Source organism: Ambystoma mexicanum, chromosome 5p (genome assembly GCF_040938575.1).
Source record: "Ambystoma mexicanum isolate Mex_15411 chromosome 5p, UKY_AmexF1_1, whole genome shotgun sequence".
In the NCBI taxonomy this organism is placed as follows: domain Eukaryota; kingdom Metazoa; phylum Chordata; class Amphibia; order Caudata; family Ambystomatidae; genus Ambystoma; species Ambystoma mexicanum.
In genome coordinates this window covers 1096995831-1097023311 of record NC_090930.1, presented here as the reverse complement: position 1 = coordinate 1097023311, position 27481 = coordinate 1096995831, and the positions used below count along the sequence as shown (strand labels likewise).

The window sequence follows — 27481 nt, the reverse complement described above, 5'->3', positions numbered from 1 at the left end:
TTGGTGAGAAAATCGACAAAGCTCAGAGGATTCTGACGTGGTGACGTCTCTAGTGATGCTGCAAGGTCGGCGTTAGTTTCGTCCCTTTGGCTGGTTTCGGGCAGCATCTGGGAATGCCAGGTTTGCGGGATCTCGCGTCAAGGGCTACAGTCGATCCAGCTATTCCTCGCAAGGGTTTCTGCGATGTTACCAGTCAGCTCTGCGGGCAAAGGACAATCCAGGTCAGTGGAAGAGGGTCCACATCCGCCTCAGGTAGAGGGATTGCACCGGTGATGGGATTGCAGCTGCATCTGCAGGTCTTACGGCAGGATGTGCACCTAATGTTGGAGAGAGGAGCTATAGAAAAGGATCCAAAGTCGGAAAGGGGCCAAGGAATCTACTCCTGGCGTTTCGTCATCAAGAGACCAAAGGGAAAGTGGCGTCCCATTCTGGACCTGCGGACGCTGAACAACGATGTGAAACTCCAAAAGTTCAGGATGGTCACGTTGCAGGACGTTATTCAGGCGGTGCAGCCTGGGGAGTTTCTGACGTCCTTGGATCTGGAGGATGTGTACTTCCACATCCCAATGCACCCAAACATCGCAAATTTCTTTGGTTTGTGGTCTGCGACGAAAATTACCAGTTTCGGGTTCTCCCAGTTTGGCCTCAAGTCGGCTCCCAGGACGTTCAACAAATGCCTGGCTACGGTAGTGGCTTATCGCCGCAGGGCAGGGCACCATGTCTTTCCGTACCTGGACGACTGGTTGCTCTGGGGGTGGAGGGACGACGAGTCAGCAGGCCTTGGAATCCCTACGGGCAGCTATGACCCTGTTGCAGCGGCTGGGCTTTGCAGTCAACTTCGCAAAATCCTGTCTGACGCCCTCCACAGACTTGGTTTTTCTGGGGGCTCAATTCCAGACAAAGCACAATCTGGTGAAGCCATCTGTGGTAAGGATCAACAGGCTGTCCTCTATGGCAGGGTCCTTGGTTCTAGGTACTTCGATCACGGTCCGAAGCTTTGTCTTCCTCGGTCCATGGCGTCCTGCATCCCTCTCGTCCGCTCTTCATGCGGCCAGTGCAGGAGTTTCTTGCTACCTGATGGTCACAGGTTCTCGGTTGCTGGTCCAACAAGCTTCTCATCTTCCAGGCACTGGCGGACGCCCTCCAGTGGTGGACGTGCTCCGAAAACATTGTGAGGGGGGGGGGGATGCCACTGGTGGAGCAGGACTTTCAGTATGTCATCGTAACGGATGCGTCCCAGGTGGGTTGGGGGGGCTCAACCCGACCAGCTTCAGGTCCAAGACTTATGGGCCGTCATGAAGTTGCACATCAACGTTCTGGAGCAGGGCAGTACGCTGGGCGCTGAAGTTGTTTTTTGGCCCTCATTCAGGGCTCGGTGGTCTGAGTTCTGATGGGCAACACCACATCTGTTTTATCTCCGCAAACAGGGTGGCATGCATTTGCTGCCCCTGTCCGAGGAAGCTCAAGCGATCTGGCACTGGGCCATTGCGCCCGAGATTCATCTGGTGGCTTACTATTTGCCAGGGGTTCAGACGAGCAAGCGGACACTCTCACCAGAGATTCAGTGCAAAGGCACGAATGGCGACTGAAGGAAGACCAGGTGGCGAGGATGTTCAAGAAGTGGGGGGGCTCCCCTGATGGACTTGTACGTCCAGCCCAGAAAACACAGTGCAGTCTCTTCACCAGCAGGGTGGCTCATTCGGACTCGAGGGCGGACGCATTCTCCTTTCCGTGGACTGGCCTGTTCATGTTACCTGTGTTTCCGCTGATCCGGAAAACGATCCATATGCTGAGCAAGTTTCTGTGCAGGGTGATCCTGGTAGCCCCGTTCTGGCCCCAGCAGACATGGTTCTCGTCCACTTCTTCACCCAACAGTGGACGACCCTCTACATCTCGGATCGGAGCTGGATCTTCTGGCACAAGACGAAGGGAAAGTGTGGCATCACGACCCCGGCTTCTCAACCTGGCGGCATGGCTCCTGACCACTACGAATTTGGACATCTGAAGACTCAACTGGACTGTCGCTGCATCTTGGCAGCTGCACAGACACCATCTACCAACTTGTCTTATTGCCGAGGTTCTGTGCCTGGTTCTCACAGTAGCCAGGCGTGCAGCCGTTGCAGGTTTCACCATCGCAGTTAGCAAAAAAGGGTTTGGCATGGTCGTCGATCAAGGTTCACTTGGCTGTCATCTCCAGGTTCATGAGGAAGAGCAGCTTCACACTGCTGTTCAGTGACAGGCTGATTAAGCATTTCCTCAAGGGCCTCTTCAGGACGTTTTCCCCCAAAAAAGTTTTCTCCAGTCTGGAGTCTCAACTTGGTTCTCTCAGCACTCATGAAACAGCCATTTGACCCGATGGTCACGTCGGTGGTAAAGTTTCTCCCGTGGAAGGTGGCTTTTCTGGTTGCCATCACATCAGCCAGGCGGTTCTCCGAACTGCAGGCTCTGTTTATCGACCCGCCATATCTGCGTTTCATGAGGGACAGGGTTCTCTTATCTACTAATCTTCACTTTATTCCGAAAATTCCAACGGCGTTTTATAAAGACGCTACGTTGGCCTTGCCCACTTTTTTTTTTTTTCCCCAAAGGCCTCTACTCCGGTGTGGAGGGCGCTAGATCTCTTGGACATCAAGAGGGTGTTGAAGTTTTACCTGGACAGGACTCAGACGTTGAGGCAGCTGTTTGTGACTTTTGGCTCCACCAAGAAGGGAAAGCATATTTCGAAGCGAGGCCTTTCCCATTGGGTATCATCTACGATTTCCTTTTCTACGACAAGGCTGGCAAGCCCTTGCAGTCGACTGCCAGGACCCATTCTACGAGGTCTACGGCCTCGTCGGCGGCTCTGTGGGCAGGCATGCCGCTCAGTGACATTTGTCAAGCAGCAACTTGGGCGGTGCCACACACCTTCACCAGACACTACTGTCTGGGCCAACAACATGCAGGGGAGGCGTGCAGTCATCCAGCACCTGTTCCAATAAGGTAAGTACTGCAGCTTCCGGGGTTTGGTTTTTCTAAGGTTTTTGGTCAGAATAACTGAAAATTGATGTTTTGCTATTGTTGGTTCATGTTGCCTGGGGCATGGGGGTCTTGTTTGCCTGTCATACACCTCCAGGTTATCATACTGCTATGTAGTCTATTCACAGCATGTGAATCCATGAAAGATCCAATGCTGGAGAAGGGAGTAGTTTCTTACCTGTAACTTCATTTCTCCAGCGTTGGTATCGTTCATGGATTCACATGTGCCCTCCGGCCTCCCCCTTCAGGCAAATGGTTGTTTTGCGTTGCATTCCAATTTGGTGAGGTTAAAATCTGAAGGGAAGCCGCAGGGGCGTGGATATTTGTTTATTGATTTATATAGCGCACCAAACCCATAGGTATCTGAGCGCTTTACAAGACATTTCAGGATTGAAGCTACACACAGAATAGTTAACATTATATACAAAAATACAGCAGGTGTCATATAATACAAAATAAGGTACCCACCTTATACGGGACATCCTATTGGTGCAACCTAAAGCGCCCAAAAGGATGTAGATTGGACACTTAAAGTGTCAAAGTTTTCCATAGGAAAACAGCTATATTAAAGTTACCGAGGTTTCCCAGCCGGACGGCGGGAAATATTCACAGCATGTGAATCCATGAAAGATACCAACGCTGGAGAAATGGAGTTACAGGTAAGAAACTACTCCTTTCTTTTGTGCACATGCCAGTGTCGTCGTCTTGGTGCTTGCATTGAATATATGGGAATTGGCAATTGGGCAGTAACAGATAGGTGACGGAGGAACCCTATCATGTGAAGAAATGCTTGCATTCTGGAGACTGTGATGGTGCAGCTTCTACAGTCTGAAGCTGATTCATGATTTCCAAGAGGTTGTGATGGTGGGAGAATAAGAGTTAGAGTACCAAAATTACCAAGACCATAGTAACCTTTTGTTTAATTACCACTAAAACAGAAGGACTTGTTTCCTAATGTATGAACATTTTATTTTTGTTTTGTGTGCTTCAGAAGATGCCAGCTGCTTGTGACTCCCTTATAGATGACATTGAGGATATTGTCTCTGCACAAGACCCAACTCCCCAAGATCGACAGTTTTCTAGAAAGGATATTGTCCCTAGAGCCCGGAAGCGAAATAAGCAACTGAATGCAGCGGAAGAAGAGGAAGAGCCACCAAATGATAGGTAAGTCCATAGTGAACAATGTTATGAAGAAGGCAAGACTAATAGTCAGTGCTCCAGATGAGATTTTGAGATGAGAATATTTTTCTCCCAATTTTTAAACCTTGAGAGTATATGTGATTTCAAAGAAGTAGATACTTTTTACTTTCTTGCAAAGAAAATAAAAAATATCTGACATCAAAATGATGCATGCAAAAAGTTAAAACTGAATGGAAATCATTATCATGAGGCAGAGGTCCACATTGTTCCAAAAAGTAAGTTTACCTCACAATTAACAGAAAAAGCATAGGGTACGGAGCACAAGCACTCACTCAGATGAGCACTAACCCACTGAGCTTTCCTTGCATGCAAAGAATAGGTAGCATGCTACAGTTGACCATATTGAGGCCAAGTTAAGGGTGAATAGGTGTTCAAACTAGACCTAGTGTATTCATCTGTGCCACAGAGAAGGTTTTGAGGTGGGAGCATTTTACACTCTGTTTTTATAATTGGACTGTAAAATTAATTGTAAGAGTAACAATGACTTGCCTCTGCAAGAGTGTGTAAAAAGTGTGTGACGGACAACAAAAGCATGACTGAACTTAGAAAATTAATAGAACACATAAGAAACAAAACAGAGTTGTGTAGCAGAGATGTTTCACTTCAAACAATGCATTACATTTGTGTGAAACCTTCTCCTATGTGCTGTGTATGAACACAACACATAGATTGAACACAACACAGTAACTACTAAAAAAATACATTTGTGCACCACAAACATGCATTTGCTGAAAACAACATACGTTGTTTGTGACAAGCGAGTAGAGCGCTCGCTTTGACATCAGTGCAGAGCCTGCGAACGCAGGTTCGAATCCCGGCAGCGCCAAACTCAGCGTTTCATCCTTCCGAGGTCGATAAATGAGCACCACACACCGTGGGTAATAATAAGCAGCGCTCCGATACCTGAGGGTTCGTAGCGCTATATAAATGCCAAATTATTATTATTATTATTACCACTTGCAACTGTCTTCCATCTTCTTACTGGTAAGATCCTAAAATGCTAGAAAAGTAGATATGCATGAGTAACGATTCTCTCATTCAGCTTCTTCGGACACAAAACGCAACAAAATTTGAACAGAAACAAACCCTTCCTGATCTCACTATGTTCTGTTCCTGAAATGTGTAGTGCACACAGCTTGGAGAATAATTTATTTACTGGTGTCTGAGAACCTGCAATTTCATCAATGCAGATAAAAAGCAAATGATATGTTCTGGGTTCTGTCGACCAACTGCCCTCTGCTCTCAGACCGTGCATACTGATATGCATGAAAAGATGGGTGTCCAATTTGGAAGATTTTAATGCGTAAAACAGGCCTTTCTGGAGGCATAATACTTTCAAGAGGTTTTTTTAAAAACGTTTTTTGTTTGCGATCCGGCACCTACACATAATGCTGAAAGCTGTTTATTGGGAGATAGTCAAATGGAAAGTCTTTCAGTGTTTGAGATGAATTGGTACAGTTATAAAAGAACAGACCTAGATTTGCATAAGCACTGGTCACCTTTTTAATAGCTTTAATCCGGTGGGAGCTCTTTGTGGCCTATTTCAGTTCTTAGAACATATGAACAGCCAGATCACCATGGTGTAACATAAAAGTAAGTTTGCTACTTGCGTCTACAGTCTTTGAAAAGGTTTAAAAAATGTCTGACGCAAAGTATTTCAAAGGCTGCATTGGATCTGTGCAGCACATTTCCACAGGTCGTGCAGGGTTCGAAATTAAGTTTGGATAGGCAGGCGCTAAAAGCAGCTCCTGGATATCCCACATTAACCAGTTTACAGGAGCTAACAGTGGGGAACGAGGGGCTAGTACATAGCACTCGGCAAATCTAACTTCCATACAAGATGTAAACCTATCAGTTGTCCATTATTTAATACCCTTTAAGCTTTAAATGTCATATAGATGTGTCCTAATGTGTGTTTGTAGATCATCCCAAACTCTGCATTAAATTCGTATTGGTGTTTGTTCGACATCAGTTGGCCGGCGGAGCCAAAACTAGATAATGGTTGCTGATTGTGTCAAGCTAACCAGGCTCTTCTAGGCTACAAGCAGGAGCTAAATAGGTCCCATCTCCCCTCAATTTCGAATCCTGCCGTGCTATGCTGGCAATTGCTGTGACAGCACGTTTCCATTGTTCAAGTTATGCTAGTGCAGGGTGCTAGAGAATACAATGGTGAACCTGGAGTAATTTGTTACATAGCTTAGACATTTCTCTGCTTCATAAAACATCGGAAGCTTGCTTTGGAAGAAGGCTTTTCATTCACTATCATGACTCCTAAGAAGTGCTAACACGACCACTTCAAGTTACTTTGAATGCCTCATTAAAATAAACTATACATTGTGAAAGCAAAACACTTGAATGTGCGTAAGCTAATCACCAACAATTTCAGCAGTAGTCTCCTTCTCTTCCATGCTTTTCAAGTAATTGGAATCCACTTTTCTAGCTTCATTTTCTGTTCAATAGGAATAGTTCAAAGCTTATGCGAGTGCCCCAATTCCATCTGCTCTAAAACAATGTAAGCAACAATTATTTTGCAACTATCTACACGAGACATGACATAACCTGCTCAATATCTTCTTTCTGTGCACAGCAATGCAAGCATTTGTCCGAAGTCCCTTGCTGCCAACAGGTGGTTAGCTTTGCTAGAGGTAGAACCATAAGTCAAAATTTCAAAAAGAGAGTTAAGTTGAGCTTTGGTCTAATTTTCTCCAGGTTAAGCTTGACAAGGAAACCTGTGTGTGCTTTAGATTACCTAGAAAACAGGACGAGACTTGGTCCCTCGTGATGGCCCAATTATAATTCTTAGTGTTGCCAAGCACAATTGTTTTTTTTGGGTCACCAAAAGGTGAGCATTGAGATGTTCCAAATTAAAAACACAAAGTGCCTCATTACAGGTCGGGCGGTCCGGAATTAACAGTGGCGGTAAACCCGCCGCCACTGTTAATTCTGGACCGCCTGATCCAGACTCCTGCAGGCGAGAGGTGATGTTCCTGCCAGATCTGACCTGGTGGGTTTAACACCGCCTGCCTGCAGGTGGTCGTGGAAACACCAGCACCACGTGCCGGTGTTTCCACTTCCCCATTCCCATTGAGTCCTATGGGACTCAATGGGAATGGGGATTTACCGAATTCCTGGTTTCCTGGGAATTCCGGAGGCGGGTCGCAATTCCCTGGTATTTCCGGGAGTCACGGAGGCGGAATGGTAATACGAGTCCGGCGGTAACCAGGTGGTTTTACCGCCTCGGTTACCGCCGGACTCGTAATGAGGCCTAAAGTTTTTAACATGATGGAACCAGGGCTGTGGTGAACCTCTGTGACAACAGATAACATCTGACCTCTGTTAGCTTCCATTTCCATAGAGGCATGTAGCCTTGGCCAGTTAAGCAGTGTTTAAGACCGGCTCAGTAATTGGTCACTCTTGATTGGTAAGTTTGAGGAATTGTCTTTTGATCAAAAATGTAATGGCATTTCTGTTCAGATCATATTCCTCCTGGACAGAAGTTTATTCAAAGGTTTGTCAGATTGTATTTCTTTTACATACAAATCCAAGGCATACATTCATTCTCAATAATTGATTAACAGAGTTTTCGAATTTAAAATGTTCTTGATTTAGCAAACAAAGCCATTTGATTAGCAATGTTGTACTAATATTTGTATTGCTACCAGAGGTGATTTGTATCCAAGAAATACAATGAACAATAATATAGCATTTTTGTGCAATGCTGAAGTAAGATATTAGTGAGATGAGCCAGGTCTTGCAAATTCTTTAAAATTCGAATCGACCTGCAGGTCGAGTAACTTAGTTTTCTTACTTGACCTAAGATAAATGCACTCGACCCATTTATTTCTAAATTTCTTTATTGGCATTTCTTGAAATCACATTTGCAGGTAATCATTTTTAATGCAGAATGATTCTTATTGCAACAACAACTTTTAAACAATACATAACAAATTAACATTAACTGTCTCTGTTTTCGATTTATTGATGTAAGATATTTCACTTGAGGAGTGTGAGGTGGGGAAGAGTGGGGCGGGGGAAAGGCTGTGCTTCGTGAGTCCAGGTGGCAGAGCAGCGCAGATCTTTCTGCCAATGCCTAGCTTTCTGTTACTGGTGAAAATATCAGTTCAGGGGGGCTTATCTGAGGGGTGAAACACTTCCCATGTCAGGGCCTTCCGTGCATCAAATAATACGCTGGTGCCATCAGGAGACCTGGAGATATCGTCTTCTCAAGCCCTAGTTTCCGCTTCCACCCAGTGCTCCAACTCTCTATGCCATGCGACGTACTGCGTGCCCTTGGTGTGTTTCCATGCCATTGCAATGGTTCTCTTAGCAATCACACATGCCATGTCCATGAATTTTACAATGTGTTTTACCTTAGCTAGCCTGGGGTAGGTTCCTAATGGACACTCCTTAGGCGTCCAATCATATCGAGTCACCCCCGCCCTCTTGCAAGTCTGCTCCACTTTAGAACAGAGGTACTGTGTCCTGGGGCATTCCCAGAGCATGTGCATCATGCCTGCCATCTCCGCATTGCACCAGGTGCATTCAGGGTGGGCCTGCTCGTTGAACTTGGCCACCCTGTTCGGGGTCATATATGTGCGATACAGTACATTCAATTGTCTTAATCGAAACCTGGCATTTCTAGACACTTCCTTGGGAAACGTGAGAGCCCTCTCCCATTCTCTGTCTGCAATTTCTAGGCCCAGGTCTGTCTCCCACCTGGATTTCAGATCAATGCCTCGGGAGTTAGGTCTATCTATCAACTGGCCATATATCCTAGACACTAGCCTCCACCCGTTCCCTAGGTTGTAAAGCAATGTCACAAGGGGGTCGGCCGTCGGTTCTTCTGGCCATTCCCTCCACTTTGCTTGTGCCACCCATCTGGCACGTTGGTATCATAGGAATTGACTTCCAGACAAGCCCTCCATAGATTGGAGTGAAGTGAAGACTTTGAAAGCTCCCTCCTCATAGAGATCCCCCCATGTGTAAATCCCTTTTCTTTCCCAAAGTCTGACATTCGCTAGGTCTGCATTGGTTTTGCATTTTTCCGAGATCAATGGTATCCCGGGTGTATGAATGGTCCAGGCGTAGAAGTGTTTTGGTCCTATTCCAAATCTGCCTCCCTAAATTCACTATCATGGGCGCGTTGTCCAGGCAGTTGGAGGCGTCCAAACAAATTCTCTCAGGTGCAACGGGGTCACCAGGTGTCGTAGCAGTCCGGTTTTGGTTGTGACATCGTCTGACAGCAATCGGGCACAAAGCTGAGTTGTGCTGCCAGATAATACTTTTCCAGATCCGGGAGTTGGATGCCTCCCTCACGATGGGGCAAAGTCAGCGTGGTCAATGCTAGCTTGTGCCTACCCGTTCCCCATAGGAATCCCCGGAGTATTGTCTCAAGTAGATGAAAAAAGGAGCCCCTAATGTAGCAACACACATTCTGAAAGTGATATAGGAACCAGGGAAGAATGATCATTTTGACGATTGATGCCCTGCGCATTAAAGACAAGGGGAGTCTGGAACAGAAGCAGATTGCTTTGCTCAATACCTTGTGTGTCACCGGTGTTGTGTTCATGCATCTGTTCTGGTGTATGCATTATGTTGACCCCAATGTATCTAAATGAGTCTGGTTGCCACTGCATCCCCACCTCGGGTAGATCTCTCACGTTTCCACCTCGCAGGCCCGCCAGCGGGAACAGGCAAAACTTGTTGTCCAGAACCTCCAGCATAGTTGGGCCATTCAGATGCGGGTCCTTCACATATAAGAGAACGTCATCCGCGTATAGTGATATAATATTGTTTACTCCCCCCCCCCCCCCAAAAAAATCCCAGGATCGAAAAATTGCTTCCTGAAGTAAACAGCAATAGGTTCCAGGCCCAGTATGTAGAGCATGGGGGATAGCGGACAGCCCTGCCTAGTGCCCCTACGTATATCCCATGCCGCGGATGCAAACTTCCCAGACCTCACCCTCGCTTTTGGCTTAGTGGATAGGATTCTTACCCATTTAATTAATCCCCCCCTGAATGCAAATTCCTTAACCCTATAAGTGCCATGGGTTTTTCCCCCCAGTGCCAAGGCCTTTTTTTGGTGATTTCGGTATGTCGCCATTCAATGCCTTGTAACTTTTTTGTTACATGAGATATCTTGGCCAAATTTGGCCCCTTTTTTCCCCACATGTAGGCGGTCGTAACGCCACCCAGGAATCCTAGGTTGCTGTAGTGGGGTGAGAGAAAATAACCAATAAGGGCGAACATTTTGTGTTTTTTCATAAAATGGCAATAAAATGATGTACAAAGAAGCCTGTGGTTTTTTTTGTTCCTTGTAAGATCTAGGAACAAATGGTTTGCTGTGCTGAATTCCCCAATTTCCTGGCTTTCAAGAACAGGTTGAGTAGAAACGAAAAAACATTATTTTGATGTGGTTCTCAACCGTTTTGTGAGAGGTAGGCGATTTTTGGCCATTTTTGCCAATTGGACATGTATGGACGGAATGGAAGAAAAGGGTAGGAAAGCCGAATTGGAGGACAGAAAGGCATACATTTCTGAAAAGTAGACAAAATTCCAAGTTTAGGAAGGGGTGACTTGCGCAGGTCTGGCAACTAGGTAGGCGAAAATGCCATAGTTTGGGGGGGGGAAGCGAGAAAATGACAGAAAAAAAGGTAGTGGTGAACATGGTTGGCTTGGTACGGCAATGGCTTCTATGAATTTTGAGAAAACAATGCTCCACTACATTCCCTTGACTTTTGCAGTTAGGAAAGCACACAATTTTTGTAGTGTTTCACAAAACAAGCAATACCACAAGCCAAACACTGAGCCATGGTACACAGGAGTTTTATGCTTACGGCCTGAACAGACGTACTTAGCATGTGTAAATCGGGAAAACCAATGTGGTGAGGAACGGCAAGCATACATTTTTTGAAAGAGCACAGGCAGACCTTTTCAAGGGTAGGTGACTTGTGCCGGTTACAAAAGTGTATGGTGCCTAAAGCAGCGACTAAATGTAGGGCACATTTGGGAAATGAAAGGGGTGTGTGACAAAGGGCATCAACAAATGGGTTGAAACGTTATGAAAACCACACAAACACAACAAATGTCATACGTTACCACAGGTGTCCCGATGAAAACGGTACCTCGCGTGTGTGGGAGCACCTACCTGGGCCCCAAGGGAAAAGCCTAAAACCCTGGTAACCCCAACTCTTTTCACACAGCAGGATTTTGACTAATGTCCATATACCATACAGATGTGGGCCTAGGGTGTCCAAGCCACCAAGGAAAACTCAGAACACCATGCATTTCTGAAAAGAGGACAACCGTGGGAAGGTCTGACTTGCGCGAAGCGGCCCAGAATTTATTTCCCACAATCACTGACAAAGTGTGATATTTGGTGGGGAAAAAACACAATGTTCACTTTGTCGGGGGTTCTGGTTAGTTAATTCTGGCCCGCTTCGCGCAAGTCAGACCTCTGTGTATTCTTGTGGGCGTCCTCTTTTCAGAAATGCATGGGGTTCCCTGTTTTCCTTGGTGGCTTGGACACCCTAGGCCCATATCTGTATGGTGTGCCCGTCTGAAAAAATCGTGAAATTCAGCTGTCGGAAAAGACTTGGGGTTAGGGGTCTTTTAGGATTTCCCCTCGGTGCCCGGGTAGGTGCACCCACACATGTGAGGTACCGTTTTCATCGGGACACATATTGGAATGCGGGACGGTAGGCCATGTGGTGTTGGCGGCGTGTTTTGGTGGGTGAGCCGAGTGAAATGTGCGGCAATTGGGGGGGAGGGGGTTGCCACATTTCGGGGTTTGCTGGGGTTTGCTGGGTAATAAATTCTGGGCCGAATTGTGCAAGTCTGTCCTCTGTGGATTACCACGGGTGTCCTCTTTTCGGAAATGCATGGGGTTCCCTTTTTTCCTTGGTGGCTTGGACACCCTATGCCCAAATCTGTAGGTTGTCCACCCCCCCCCCCCCCAAACCCTTTGGGGGTTACAAGTGGTGTAGCCTTTTTCGCCCCGGTAGGTGCACCCACACATGTGAGGTACCGTTTTCGTTGGGACACCTGTGGGAATGCAGGACTGTATGACATCTGTTTTGGGTGGCGTGTTTCAGTGGGTGAGCAGAGTGAAATGTCTGAAAATTGTGTGTTTTACCCCCAAATTTCGACTTTGCCGGGGGTTCTGGGTAGTAGATTCTGGGCCGATTTACGCAAGTCAGACCTCTGTGGATTCCCACGGGTGTCCTCTTTTCAGAAATGCATGGGGTTCCCTGTTTTCCTTTCTGGCTTTGACACCCTAGGCCCAAATCTGTAGGTTGCCCACATTAACAAAATGTGCTGTGCCGAAAGGCTTGGGGTTACCAGTGGGTTACCCTTTTCCTTTTGTGCCCCAGGTAGGTGCATCCACACATGTGCAGTACCATTTTCATCGGGACAAGTGTGGGGACGCGGGAAGGTAGGCCATGTGTTGGTGGTGGTGTATTCGGTGGGTGGCCAGAGCGAAAGGTCTGAGAATTGTCTTTATTTCCAGCCAATTTCAGAGACCTTTCCCTCTGTCCACTCACCGAAACACATCACCAACAACAGATGTCATACCTTACCGCGTTCCCACAAGTGTCTCGATGAAAACGGTACCTCACATGTGTGGGTGCACCTACGGGGCGCAAAAGGAAAAGGGTAACCCACTGGTAACTCCAAGCCTTTCCTGAAGGGAAAAACTGTAATGCAGCCCAGCCACAACTCCAGGACGGTTGGATGTGATGTCCCCTGCCTTGGACATCCATGCACCATGTGGGTGTTCCATCCCCTAAGCACAGCGGCAGCTCAAGGGATACCGGGCAGGATCCCCATTCCTCCCCAGAGGTGACGCCTATAACGTAGCACAGCCAGAGCTGCAGCCTGGGCTTGCAGACAGACAACCCACATGGGAGGCATCCGCTCCCAGGAAAACGCCAATGTTCTGCTGGCATGGAGGGCAATTTTCGGCCTGCCCCTGCAATTGTGTCCCAACCCTAACCATAGAATAATAAAAAACAGTACTCGCATAACATTGCAGCTGCTCGCGTATAAAAAGCTTTAACCAAAATGTGTTGCCTATGGTCACACCAGCAAAAACAAATCAATACTTTCCAAGAATGCCCCCCCCCTTGCAAGCTATCCCTGGTGGTCTACTGAGCCTCACCCCCCAGTGACAACCCATTTGCCCCTTCCTACGGGCAGATATCTGCCCCCAGGGAGGACTGCCTGAGGTGCCCCTCCCCCCCCCCCCCCACAATCCATTTGGGGTGGGGGAGAAGCCCACCCCAAAATGTTGAACAGGCCCCCAATGGATGGGGAAGTAGGGTTTGGGCACCCTGGGGCCAGATTGGCACAACAATGTGCCCCTCTGCGCCAAGGCAAGTTTGGTAAACAAAGAAAAGAAATTGAAAATAGCAGGCTGCACTTTAGGGGGGGCTGAAGGGCACCCTACACCACTGGGGAATTTTGTAATGTGAAGGAGGGGCGCACCTCTCCCCCCACTCCCCAATTGGAGGGGCGGCGTATCTCATATAGCCCTCCCTGGGGGCAGATAAGGGGGGGCAGTTCTGCACTCCTCCCTGGGCTCAGGTGTCCCTTCCTAGGAGCAGATATATGGCCCCAGGGAAGGCTGCATGGCATGGCTCCCACTCCATTGTGGGTGGGGGAGAGGGGGGAGTCACCATCCCGTCCCATTAGAACATTCCCAGTCGGTTTGGGGTGCCCCACAGCCCCCCTAAAATGCAGTCCACAATTTTCACTTTTTTTCTTTGGTAACCCAACTCCCCTTGGCGCAGAGGGGCACATTGGTGTGGCAATCTAGCCCCAGGGTGCCCAAACCTTACTGCCCCACCCACTGGGGGTGTGGGGGGGCTGTCCCACAATTTCTGGTGGACCTCTTCCCCCTTACCCAAATGGGTGGCGGGGGCAGCTCATGTGGGCCTCCTACAAACGGTTGCGTGAGGTACACCCCCCTCCATTTGGGGTGGGGGAAGATGGCCACCAAACAAAATAATTGTGGGGCAGTAAGGTTTGGGCCCTCTGGGGCCAGATTGGCACACCAGTGTGCCCCTCTGCGCCAAGGCAAGTTTGGTAAACAAAGAAAAACATTCAAAATGGCAGACTGCCCTTTGGGGGGGCTGAGGACACCCTAAACCTCCAGGTAATTTTCCAATGTAATGGGGGTGACCCTCTTTACCCCCCTCCCCCACCAAATGCAGGAGGGGGGTTCTCATGCATGACATGACCCCAAGTCCATTTTGGATGGGGGGGGGGGAGAGGAACAACCCTTTTACATAAAAGAAATTCCCTGGTGGTCCAGTGCAGTGGGAGGGGAAGGGGGCCCCAGAGATGTCTTTTGAATGTGTGGGGGGGGCGGTTTACTAGGTAAGCGGCCCCCTTCACCCCCCCCAACATCAGCAATGATAATTTATTTTCTTTTTTTGCCCCCCACCCCTGGGGGCAGATGCTCACCGATCTGCCCCCAGGGGTCTCCATATATGTGGCCCCCTGCTTTGGAGCCTCAGGGGGTGGGGGGGGCAAGGGGGCCGCTTACCTAGTAAGCAGCCCCCCCACTTTCAAAAGACATCCCTGGTGTCTAGTGGCCTTGCTGTCCACAGATCGAGCGCCCTGTGCCCGATCCGGGAGTAGCAATGCTTAGACAAATGGTGGTGTTGGAAAGGGGAGGATCTCCCCTTTCCAACGACACCATCACAAAAAAAAATCCCTGGTGTCTAGGGTCCCCAAACCCCTCCCCCCCACCCCCCTTTCCATCGCTTTATTTTTCCGGCATGTTTTTTTATTTCTTTTTAAAAATGTTTATTTTTTGGCCCCCCACCCCTGGGGGCAGATGGTCACCCATCCACCCCCAGGGCTCACCATACATGTGGCCCCATACATTGTGGCCACGGGGGGGGGAAAGGGGCTGCTTACCTAGTAAGCATCCCCCCGTACTGTAAAGACATCCCTGGTGTTTAGTGGCATTGCTGCCCACATATCGAGCGCTCTGCGGCCGATCCGTGAGCAGCAATCCTGTCACACAAGTTATCGTTGGAAAGGGGAGAATCTCCCCTTTCCAACGACACCTCCCTTCATCCCCGGCTTGAAATACAGCCAGAGATCAAGGCAGAGAACGGTGGAGACTCTCCTTGTGTTTTCACCGTGGCAGCCGATAATGGCTGCCGCGGTGAAAATGCTTTCACTTTCATGTCGGCGTGCATTACGCACACCGACGTGAAACTGAAGATAATCCAGCCCCCTGGCAGTGAGGGGGGGACCTCCCCCTCACATAGCCCGGGGGTTGGATTAGTTTTGAGCGATCCCTGGTTTGCAGGGATCGCTCAAAACAAGGTGCCAAAAAGGACAAGCTATCTCGTCCTTGGCACTACAGAGGTAATGTCAAAGACGAGATATCTTGTCCTTGGCACTTAAGGGGTTAAGGGTTGCCAAAAGCCATTTCCAGTAGATGGAATTGAATGCTTTTATAGCATCTAGCGATAATAATGCGCAAGAGCCCTCCTCTTGTTCTATCTGGGCCATGATGTGCTGGAGGCGGAGAAGATTTACCGTAGTGTTGCGGACAGGCACGAAGCTGCATTGGTCTGTGTGCACCAACCCTCCTATCTGCCTAGAGAGCCTCTTTGCCAGTATTATGGTCAATATCTTGATGTCATAATTGAGCATTGCAAGCGGACGGTGTGAATCACACGCTTCTGCCGGTTTCCTAGGTTTGAGCATCGGAACCGCAAGTGTCTCCCTCATGCTTCCCGGCAGTTCCCATAGGTCGTATGCTTCCTGAAACACTTTATGTAGGAGCGGTGCAAGGGAAGGTTTGTATGTTTTGTAGAACTTTGGGGGCAACCCATCGGTACCTGGGGTTTTACTAGTGGCCAGGGACCTTATTGCCTCTGTGATATCCTCAGTGGTAATGTCAGCATCTAGGGCCTCCCTCTGTGCTGGTGTCATCTTTGGTAGACCGATCTCCTCAAGTGTGTTTTGGTTATCTTCCTGGGAAGCTGGGATGTCATGCGAGTACAGTTGGGCGTAAAATGATTGGAAAGCGTCATTGATTTCCTGTTGTGTCCATCTTAATGTGCGGTTTGCATCATACAATGCAGTCGTCAGTTGCTTGGGATGCTCCCTTTTTTATAGCCATGCCAGTAAGCGGCCCGGTCTGTCTGCCTCCGTGTGCTCTGATGGTTCTAGCAATGTGGTAGAATTTGACTAGCCTGCCCCATGTCTCTTTGCACTTGTTCCAAAGTTGGTTCAGAGTCTCCTTCTCACCTTCCTAGCCCAAGGTAGTGGCCTCTATAGTATGGATTTCATCTTCCCACTGTTCTAGTTCAGTTTGCAGTAGTTTCCTGATGTCACCCGCTTTCCCCATAACTTCCCGGCGAATAACCACGCTCGGGGCCTCCCACACCGTGCCCAACTGTGCCACACTGCCCACATTTTCCTCAAGGTATCTCTCAAGGGTGTCCCGGAGTTCATTCCTGTAGGCTGGGTCTTTAAGTGCATCAGTGGACATCCTCCATAGTGGGATGGGGGAGCCTGGGACCGACCATCCTCCATTCCACTATCGGGGGAGAGTGCTTGGAAATAGATTGCCCCATGTACTGCACCAATTCTATTTGGGAAAGATGTTCCTTTCCTATGAAAATATGGTCTAACCTGGTATACAGATCATGTGGGAATGAAAAATCAGATTAACCCCGCTCCCCAGGGTGCAGTTCGCGCCAGACATCTGCCAAATCCAATCTCTCCACTACTGTGTTCAATGCGGTCAAGGCAGTTGCTATTCGATTTATTGGAGGAGCAGACCTATCCAAATCCAAATCTCGCACACAATTGAAATCCCCGCCCCAAATGAAGAAGCAGTTCCTATATTGGGTTATTTTAGTGTGGATTAGATCCAGGTGGGCCGGGATGTTGCAGTTGGGAAAGTAGGAGTTCACTATGCACACTTCAATCTGCTCAATATGGCCCCATATTACTGTGTATCTGCCTTCTGGGTCTATTTCCACCCTCATCAATTTAAAGGGCATCTGAGGACTTATCCATGTGTAAACTCCTTGCAAATTTGGAGTACGTCGCAACCAAACCTGTCCCCACCAGTGTTCCTGTAATTTAGCCATGGATTCCTTTGTCAGGTGGGTCTCCTGTAACAGGGCTATCCCCACCTTCTTTCTATTCAGGAAGGACTTAATCCTATTCCTGCGAAGGAACGTGCCCAACCCCCTAACATGCCATGTTAACACCTTGATTAGTGCAGCCATATTCGTTTGAAGGCGAGTACCTGGGTTAACCAGATGCGGTAACCTCCTTCCAGGCTAACTATAAACAACACCCACGCTTCGGGGGTCTGGACCAAAGCCCCCCAACCCAAAACCTCCAAGTTCCCCCCATTACCTTCTGGAGACTTTGTGACGAACCTAAAGAAGAAAAATATTAACCAATAACTGCTCCCAGCAGATGCCACAGAATGGCAGCGCTCAGGTGCCCCCTCGCCGTGTGTACCTTTCCAGGTCATTTGGTGCGGGTGGTGTGCTGGCAACAGGCCTGCACTTATGTTTTGTGGGGTGGGTTCTAGTTTGCTGTGCTTGTGGCCCAGCGCAGTCACAGTCCGAACTAGCGATCAAGGAGACATTGCGGCAATTGTACTTGGTGCTGTGGTCATAGGGCCACAGCTGCTTGTGTTGTCCTTTGGCTCAAATGCGGCCCCACCCACCCATTCGAAAGGCACTCATGTAATGGGCTCTTCTTCTCCGGCCAGTCCGTTGTGTTCCATCCACATGTTGGCTGCAGCAGGTGTTTCCAGGAATACTGCTTTCCCATTGTAGAGTACCTTGAGACGTGACGGATATAGCAGCATGTATTTAAGGCTTAGTTTTCTGGGCGTTTCCTTGACCGGCACAAAAGAGTTCCTGGCTCGTTGTACTGTAGGCGTATAGCCAGGGTAGATGACAATGTTGGCGACGCCTCTTTTTATTTCCCCTCCTTCTCGTGAATACCTTCTGTTCTGGAAATTCAAGATCCTTGCTAACGGGCGTGGATAGGAGCCCAGAGTGGGCCTCTTTTGTAGTTACCTGTGGGCTCTCTCCACCGAGAAGCCCTAAAAGGTGGCCGATGCCAATTTCTTGCTGTAACATGGTCTCCACGAATTCTGTCGGGTTTAACCCTTCCATGTCCTCCGGGATTCCCAAAATGCAAATGTTTTTGCAGCGTGCGCGCCCCTCTGCATCCTCAGACCTCGCTTCCAGTTGTGCCACCTTCCTCTCCAGTTCTTGAACCTTGGCTTTCAGGTCGGTCGTCTCGATAGTTTCGTGGAGTCTTGTTTCCGCCGTGGTCACTCTGTCAAATTACGGGCGTCTTGGCGCATCAGCTGTATATCAGACTTGACCTCGTCTATTTTTGTATCGATGAATGTTTTCAAGGCCGCAATGGCTTGCAGCACCTGGGCATCTTTAGAGTTGTTGTCAGAGGGGTACGGTTCTTGGCACTCAGGAGTCTCCTGTTGCGACTGAATGTTTGGCCTGGCCGCCGAGAAGGAATCCATTATGGACGATTTGGATTTACCCTTTGGGGGGGGGACATTGCCTTTTGAAGTGCGTTGGGATTCGCCCGCGACTTCGCGGTGGTGGGATAGTCTGTCTGATGTAGTAGCACAAAATTGTGTGGGGAGACCACCAGCGCTGAGAGGGACCACCACCAGTGAGTTGGGAGCAATTCGGTTCCAAGGGGCTCCCTGCCGCGTCTGTTCCATGTATCAAGGCTTCTGTGGGATATTAACTGGCAGTCATCGATGCCAGCGGACTGAATTGGGGTTGCAACAGTCTCAGGAGAACAGGTCTGATCACAACAATGGTGATGTGGATTGATCTGGCTGTGGATGGGGTGATGTCACGGGTATGGTGGTCTTTATTTAGTGAGCCAGGCACAATCCGAATTTGCTGTGCCGCTACAGTGTCGTGCTCAGTGTGTGACCAACACACCAGAGTGCCCACAATAAGTCCACCAGTAGTCTACTGTGCGAGTGACCTGAGTAGAGCAGCAAGGACCATGAGGAGGTGGGCCCTGTCGTGTTCTCACAGCGGTTCAGGTGCCTCAGCGCAACTGCAATAGTATCGTTGGGTATTCTCCCTCACTTTGGGAGCGTATTGGAGCACCTCCCGCTGACCATGTCTGGTGGGTGGTCAATGCATTCGACCCATGGCTACGGATAACTAAAAATACAATTCACCTTCTGTGAAATGGTACATGTCACCACAATACCACTGTATGTGTGGCACACTGCTGCCAGCCATGTACAGTGAACCCTTTTTTTGACAATTACTGCAAACAAAGTAAATGTTAAATAAAAGTTACAAACCTCCCCAGCAAATGGTACTCTCTTCGACTATGCAAGTGGGTGAGTAGACTTTGAGCCCTGGATGAGTCTCAGTAAAATGTAAAAGGTTGGCGCCATGATTGGACAGAAGTAGTTGGATGATATAAAAAAGCTCTGTAAACACCTCCCCTGCAGGTACTAATATATAATGCAATCGTAATCTTAGAGCTAAGCAAGCTCTGGGCGAGAACTCCTTCTCCCAGAAGCTCACTGTCTCCAGATCTCTGGTTCTCTCTATGCTGAACTACTGCAACAGCCTCTTTCCAAATCTGCCTGCTTTTACTCTCCGCCCTCTGCAACTCATCCAGAACAAGACTGCAAGACTTGTCCTTGGGGCTTCAAGCCCAGGGATCGTATCTCTCCAGCACTGAAATCTCTGCACTGGCTTCCAGCGGCTTCAAGGATTAAGTTCAAGACCCTCTGCATTGTTCACAAGGCCTTCTGGGGCCTGGGCCCTCCATACCTCCAACTCTCTCTTCGTAAATGGCTTCCTACTCAAGCTCTTCGCTCCTCCAACTCCCTCGTTGGTCAGTCGCTTCTCCAAGCAACAAGTTGGTGGTAGATCTTTCTTCGGCTGGGGCCTCCCTATGGAATAGCCTCCCTGCCTCTCTGAAACTCGAGGAGAACCATCTCCGGTTCCGGGAGCACCTTAAGACCTTCCTCTTTGCTTCTGCCTTCTCTCTTCCTCTCCCCTGCTGATTTCCTGTCTGATACCGCACTGGTCATATGGCTACCCTCTGATTTTGGGCCCAGGTCCCTGCCCGCCCAGTTTCACACCCGCACTGCCTCCTGGCAACCCTTGCACTTGGGTCTATATCTGTAACCCTACAGTCCCCCTACCTGCACTTTTGGACACCTGCTGTCTGCACTTCTTATTATTTTGATCCCATGTACAGCACTGCACACTCCCCTTTCCCCTGGCACTTACCCCTCTGCCCTGCACTTGCGCAATCTCAATGTCACTTGGCCTAGTAAGATCATTGTCTGTGTCCTCCCACTGTTCCCCCTCCTTGCCTCGTCACGCCTTGAAACACCTGTGTATAGGCGCGTTATAAATGCTATGTCACATCATATCCACATAAGATGTGCGTGCTGGACCCACAAAGGAAAAAGGTAAGAAAGATACATTTCATCTTACTATTCTTGGGAACTGTAGTTCACCTAAGAAAAGGTATTTAAAACTTAAGAGATTTCTCAGTGATACTGCACTGAAGGTGCTGTGTGTCACTGTACAAAAAGCAGATGCCTATGGAGTTTCTCAGACTCCAAAAACAGTGAAAACATAAAATCCAAATCGGGGGGGAAAAACGCAAAGAGAGTGAGAAAAAGGTCCCACTCACTCGGGAGTTAAAATAAAAGTCCTGTCCAGTAAAAGATCTAGGGGTCTCTAAGGTGGGAGGAAGTAAGCACTGAAATGAAAATTCTCCCTACAATCATATATATTTTAAAGAGCATTTACCTCTCAATATGATGCATCTTCCCCCAATAAAATGAAATATAGTTGGCACACAGATTGAGATACACTAACTTTACTCTAAAGCATGGAGACAATGCAGTGCTTTACGTTGGCAATACTGTAATTATGCATTAGGTAACCACTTACATTTTTAGGCATGGAATTACTTGACAGTCTTTTAGAACAGGTAAAACAACACATTCTTTGAACTTGCAGTGAACAGAGAACATTGTGGAGAGAGCCACACGCCTTTGACATTTAAGAGCGGAGGGGATGATTACTTCTTCCCTCCCCCCCCTCTCATTCCCCCCTCTTTTCTCCTCTTCTCCCCCCCCCCTCTTCCCCCCCTCTTTGTCCCTTTTTCAACTTGCAGGGTGAGCTGCTGAGGGGGGTTGGGGGGGTTCACTGGTTGTGAGTCCACTACTTGATAAGGCTCAGAGATATTGGGCTGACTGGCTGACTTAAACCTCGTATCACAAGCTCGCTAGTTGAAGAGCGTGGGCTTGAGGGCTTTCCGGAAGGCAGTGTGGGATGTCTGATTTCTGAGGGTCATTGGGAGGGCGTTCCATTGTTTCTTCGCCGGGTGGAATTGCTCGGGGTGTGCCACTGACAGGATGGAAACCACTGCATAGTTTTTCTTCTTCCTCCAATTTACAGCTAACGTTTTGGCCTGCTTTATGAGGGGCACAAAAGATTCCTTGTCCTTGCTTTGTACCCCTGCCAAGCAAGACCAACCACTTACAAATGGAGAGGTAAACCCTGGCCCTAGCATTCTGTGTTTGATAACTTTTACAAAACCATCCTATTTATAGCATAGCCTAACACACATTTCTTCAGGACCTCCATCATTAAGTCCTATTCTGCACAATCAAATGTCTTCTCAGCATTTTGTATCAGAAGCACTACTTTTCTAAAATATGGAGGAGTCTTCTGGTATTATCAATCCTGTTTCTACATAGAATAAACCATGATTGAATTGGGGTCAGTAAGATTGGCATGGTGTTTTGTATTGCAGCCAGCCAAGATCATGGTATAGAGCCTTGCATGCCTGTTGATGGGGGTGGAGGGGTACATTGGCCTATAAGAACAGAAGGATGGCTCCTTACCTGGTTTTGGGGGTGCTCGTGATATGGGATTACTCCATAATGTTCGTTTTACAGCCGTTTTCTCTGAAATGGTTAATCTGTGTTAATCAATAGGGTGCCATAATCGTGGCATTTGTAAAATTGCTCTGTGCAGCTGCCTGACCCTGGACGTTGTATTTGGGTTTAGATGTTAACTGAATCTCATCCAGATACTTTGCCTGGGATGTAAAAGAGCAGATCTTAGAAGGTGTTAGATTTAAAAGATTTGGTGTTTTCTGCCACTTTCTCTCCCTCCTTTCCCACCATTCCTTACACCAGCCTTTCTACATACTCAACACACACTCAACATCCCCCGCCCCATCCCTCCCAGTACCACTTCCACTGTCTTGCAAATATCTCCCCTGTTAATCACCTCCACAGTCTGCGGCTCTGTCCTTCCTCCTTGTATCGTTGTCATCCTCTACCTCTGACCCCACCCGAATAACCCACACTTCCTGCTTCCTGTTTCTCCCCTGTATTTCCCTTCCTCTCTGGTGATTTGTATCCTTTCCCTGGACAATCTAGCCCGGTCTGCCCCACCGGGGGTTGGGATGTGGATTGTAAAAAAAATGGTGGGATAAGCCCTGCCCACTTTACTTGTGTGGTGTTGCTGTGGAACTGCAATGACGGCACTGCAGGGCTTGATGTTGGGCGTCCCTGAGTTACGCTGGGGAGGGCAGATCCTTTCCCCCTTTAGTTTCTGGTGGTCGACTAGGGTTTGATCTCATTGCACAGGCATTTCAGAACCTTCTGGCGGCCTTGCAATGATTCTCTTGACCGTGCCTATGGGCACCCTCTCCCTTCCAGTGGGACGCCTCTGAAGCCTATGCTGCGTGTATGCGGGGGCCTTGCCTCGCGCTGCGTGTCTGCTTCTCTGGCAGTTTACAGTTCTCATCTTTCCTGCTAGGGATGTGGGGTGCTGGTTCTGGTTTCTTTCCCATGTTTTTTGCTTTCCTCCTAGACGAAAGTTGTTGCTTCTAGACAAAACAGACACTGGCAAGTATCTGGTTAAGGCAAGGCTTGAGCGGATGGTGTACTGCATAAGAGCATACTGGCCCAAGGGGCCTTCAACTGCCACCACCCACCTCATGGGTAGGACTGGGTCTAAATTACTTCACAAAAGGTAGCAGGCGCTCCTCTCCAGAGAGAACATGGCATGATAACCTGTTCTGAGGTGAGAGTTTGCAGCACACGCTTTTTGCTCACTGTACCTTTCACAGATGGGAAATATCCATTTGCATATCAGTCTTTGTCCCGCCCACATGGGCAGTCCAGCACCAAAATGCTATGGCAATTCCTCTCTGAACAAGAGTACCGACAGCAACCCCATACACGTGTTTCAGCCTTGTTGGGCCTCATCAGTGAGGTGAAGCTGTGCTTCTCTGAGCGCAGGGAGACCACGTCTGGTTGCCCCCAGGTAATTTAGGGTGACCAACCCCAAGTTCCTTAGACATTTCACAAAAGGTAGCAGGCGCTCCTATTTTACTCCCTGGTAGGCCTCTAAATTACCTGATAGGTCTAAATTACTCCCTGGTAGGCCTCCCACCGCTGGCGGAGAGGGGTTCCCTCCCCTCTTGACAAGGGCAGAATACTGGCCTGGTCACATCAATGATGCAGCATTGGCAGCAGTTGCTGGTCTGTCCGTACCGATTTCATCAACTTCCTCTATGCTACACTTCGCTACTGCAATCTCACTTCTCTTGACCATGGATCGGCTGCAATTACTCCTTTTGTGAGATCATCTTGTAGAGATGTCCTCTCTTCCATCCTTCTTCCCTTTGCTAACTTGCACCTTCTACTCCCTTTGTCTTGCTGACCTCGCACCCTCTTTCCCCTTGTAAGCATTGTACCCTTGCTGCGAGTTCTATATTTTTGCCTGTCCTCTGGCCTTCTCCCCTCCCTTGGGTGGGACCTTATTGCTCTGCAATGGCTGCTTGTGGGGAGTTTGCTGTCTTTTGGTTGGGATCCTTTCGCCCCTTGTGGTGGATTGTTTTGAGTCCCCCATTGTAGAGCTGATAAATGGTCTCTGTAACATAAAGAGAGCAGGTGCTTGGTGTAAAGTACATTTAATTTAGACAAAGATTTGTCAAGCGATAGGTTGTCCATATGATCAACACAGGCGCATTAAGCTGTAAGGAAGTACAAACCATATGCAAATGCATACAACTGCAGTTGTGTGCAGTGGGGACACATCACACTTCTAGAAGTGATACTATTACAAGGGTTTAAATTGACTGGAAAATATAATAAACAAGTTAACAGGTATTATTAATTAACCTTTTTATAACTTACCTAATAACGGAGACCGTCTCTAAGCACGTGACCGGGATTAGAACCTGTGTTGCTCTGCGTTGCCTTGCTTCCAAGACAAAACGGTTGACCATGAGCTATATTCCCAGACCATTATAAAAGAAATAAGGCAATACCAGTAGCCAGAAAATACATTTAATGCGTCCAATGACTTTTTTCGCAGACTGCAGTTCCCAGACAGGCCTTTTCGCCAACCAGCGGCATGTCTGGGAACAACGGATCCAGGAAGTGGAGAAACTGGTAGTGGTGTGAAAGATGCGCTAAAGAGGTGGATTGGGGAGGGGTAAGGGTATGTATGTATGTGTATGAATGAATGAATGTGTAGCATGCAGGGAACTGGGGGGAGGGGTGTGGTGGTGGCGGGACTGTTCCCTGTGGAACACATGACATGGTGGGGGGAGGGGGAGGAAAGGGGTTGCTGGGGTGTTCCCACAATAGGGAGATGAGGAGGGGGCACTGAGAGGGTAAACTGTTTCCGCGCAGAGCCGTATTGGAACTTGCCAAAATGAGTTTCACTGAAAACAGGCTGTGGGGAAAGTTCATAGAACCCATTTAATGTGTACAAACCTAACTCAAGAACAAGTGTTTCACAGTGTTCAAAGTAACCAGGTTTTGGCTACTTTGTGGTCATTTTCACATAGCAAGTAATGGGCTCAGTGCAGTATTTTAGAGCTTTAGTCGGTGATTAGCATTACAAAATCAGGTTTCCTGCAAAGGAAGCGGACAGCTACCAGTCCTGGTGCTCTAGGTGAATCTGTGACTGTATTTCTAAAACCAGGTTGCACCCTTAAGGTTAAGACGATAGTAGCTGCAGGGAAGTCTTTATGGCCAATGTTCGTGAATAGGGTCCTGGGGGACCCCAAAACAACTAGGCAAACCATTCCTTCAAACCCTGATCAGAACAGATTACGACTGTAGTTAATTATAGATGATTGAGGGCAACTTCTCTCCCCATATGGCGGGTGTTAAAAGTTAGATAACTTTAATGGCTATGGTCTGACGATGCCTGTTCAGAAGTTTTTTTTTCCAGAAGCTACTCGGATGAGGGATTCTGAAAAGCCAACCCAGTGTTCCAGACATGGTTCACACTAAAGTCTAGCCAAACCCTCGGAAAGTGGCAGCATAGTAAGGCTTTGACTAGAGCAGGTAGGCTTGGTGCAAGCTACACTTGACATGGACTTGTAAGTAAGTGGCCCACACCAGTAAGTACAAAAATACTATCAACATGTCCAGGTGTGTTACAGGTAAGTAACCTCAGTTGCACAAGTTTTGATAGAGCTGTTCTAACTTCCATCTATGGCTCGACTTTATAACGCAAACAAGTTTGATTCTCTGTTTCAATGCTACACTGCATGTACGTGTTTAAACAGCTCTGTCTATGGTCTCCATACACTGTATTATGTATATATTTGCTTTCCTTTTTATCTTTGTCAGTGTGTGTTTTTCCTCTTCCTCTTTTCTTTCTCTTACCTGCTACCACCTTCTGCAGACCGAGGTCTGCATCACACAGTGCACAATTTGGCATCCGAGTGGACAACCTTTGACACCGTAAGAATACTCTGGTGATGGGTGTAGTATAAATGCACGAATGGCGGGTTTGATGACATTGCCAGCGACCAATTCTAGGCAATGCTCGTGGGTGCAAAATCTGTAGTCTTCTCAGCTGTGGCCTGGGCATTCTGGTTAGAGGCAAAAGAGATTTAGTGATCACAATTGAAGAGTAACCATCCTTTCATTAACCATTTATAGAGAGAGTCAGTTTGCGAATAATGGAAAGACAGACTATCATTGTTTTCGGAATATCAATGTATGACTGTTTTAAATGTGTTCATAGTTTAATTTTAACTATTGCACAATAAATAAATAAAACAAATAAAAATGCACAATAGCATAACTTATCAAATGCTAATAAAAATCATATGCACAAAATTGAGTAAAAGATTCCTTGAATCTCTGCAGTTTGCACTTGCACTACAATGCAGGCCTCCTGCGGGAGAGTGTGCCAAGTATGGTTTGTACCGAAATCGGAATTGTCTTCCAAATCTCAACAATGTCCCCCATCCACCTTCCCCCCCCTCGTTCTCGCTTTGCCCCCTCGTTCTCGCTTTGCCCCCTCGTTCTCGCTTTGCCCCCTCCCTCCCTCCCTCTCTCTCTCTCTCTCCAATTTTTATTTATTTTATGTATTTGTTTAGTTCTAAAAGAACTTTACAAAATACACAATCCTTAAAAATACACAATTATAAAACATCCAATGAAATAAGACTTAGTATGAGAACATATTATAAAACTTAACATATTATTACCACATTGTAAACACACTATACAACACACTTTCTGCAGCGTACGTGTCCCAATATGTTTTCCTATGACATTAGACAGCTTCTACAGTGTATTCTTTCGCAAATTAGGAGGTCCACAGCTTTCTGTCACATGGTGTTAATCTCTGCTGAAACACAGGGTTTCTAATGCTGGTCTATCACAAAGTTCCTTGGGCCATTACCTGGCCATGCAGGATTATGCTTCTGTATGCTTAAAACACAATACACCGGGGGACATCGTTATTTCCCATTTGATAAATGCAAATTTAGCATTCATACATTGAAACCTGTTCTACATAAATATCTTAAAACTCCCGATGGGTATCTACTATATCTGTTATTATAGGCATGGTAGAACCTTTTGTGCACTCAATTGGGTCCCTCTCCCCCACCTGACATCAGGCAGATGCTTCTTAACAGCACCCCACAAGTTATACAGGGCAATGTGTACACTTAGGATGTCTGTGTTCAAGCAATAAGTCCAGAAAGCATCATTCGTTGTTGACTCATAGGAATGGACCAGTCCCCCTAAAATTGTCATGTATTCTACTGCCAAGGCTGCAAAATTCTGTCATTAGATGTTTTAGTAGTTTCCAATTTATCCAAATTGTTACACACACTGCAGCATCTTTCCTTTAAAGGAATCCCTAATTGTTCTCCTATATTTGCCCGTACCGGC

General features: G+C 47.7%; 1 protein-coding gene across 1 annotated transcript in view; it reads left to right on the top strand.

Moving 5' to 3' along the window:
• The window catches only part of CDKAL1 (CDK5 regulatory subunit associated protein 1 like 1), a 3349023-nt gene that overhangs the window by 25618 nt on the left and 3295924 nt on the right, over window positions 1-27481 (top strand). The window contains exon 2 of the mRNA XM_069613575.1: window positions 4007-4179. Coding sequence (XP_069469676.1) covers window positions 4010-4179 — 170 coding nt within the window. The 5' untranslated portion in view covers window positions 4007-4009. The remainder of the gene's footprint in view (window positions 1-4006; window positions 4180-27481) is intronic.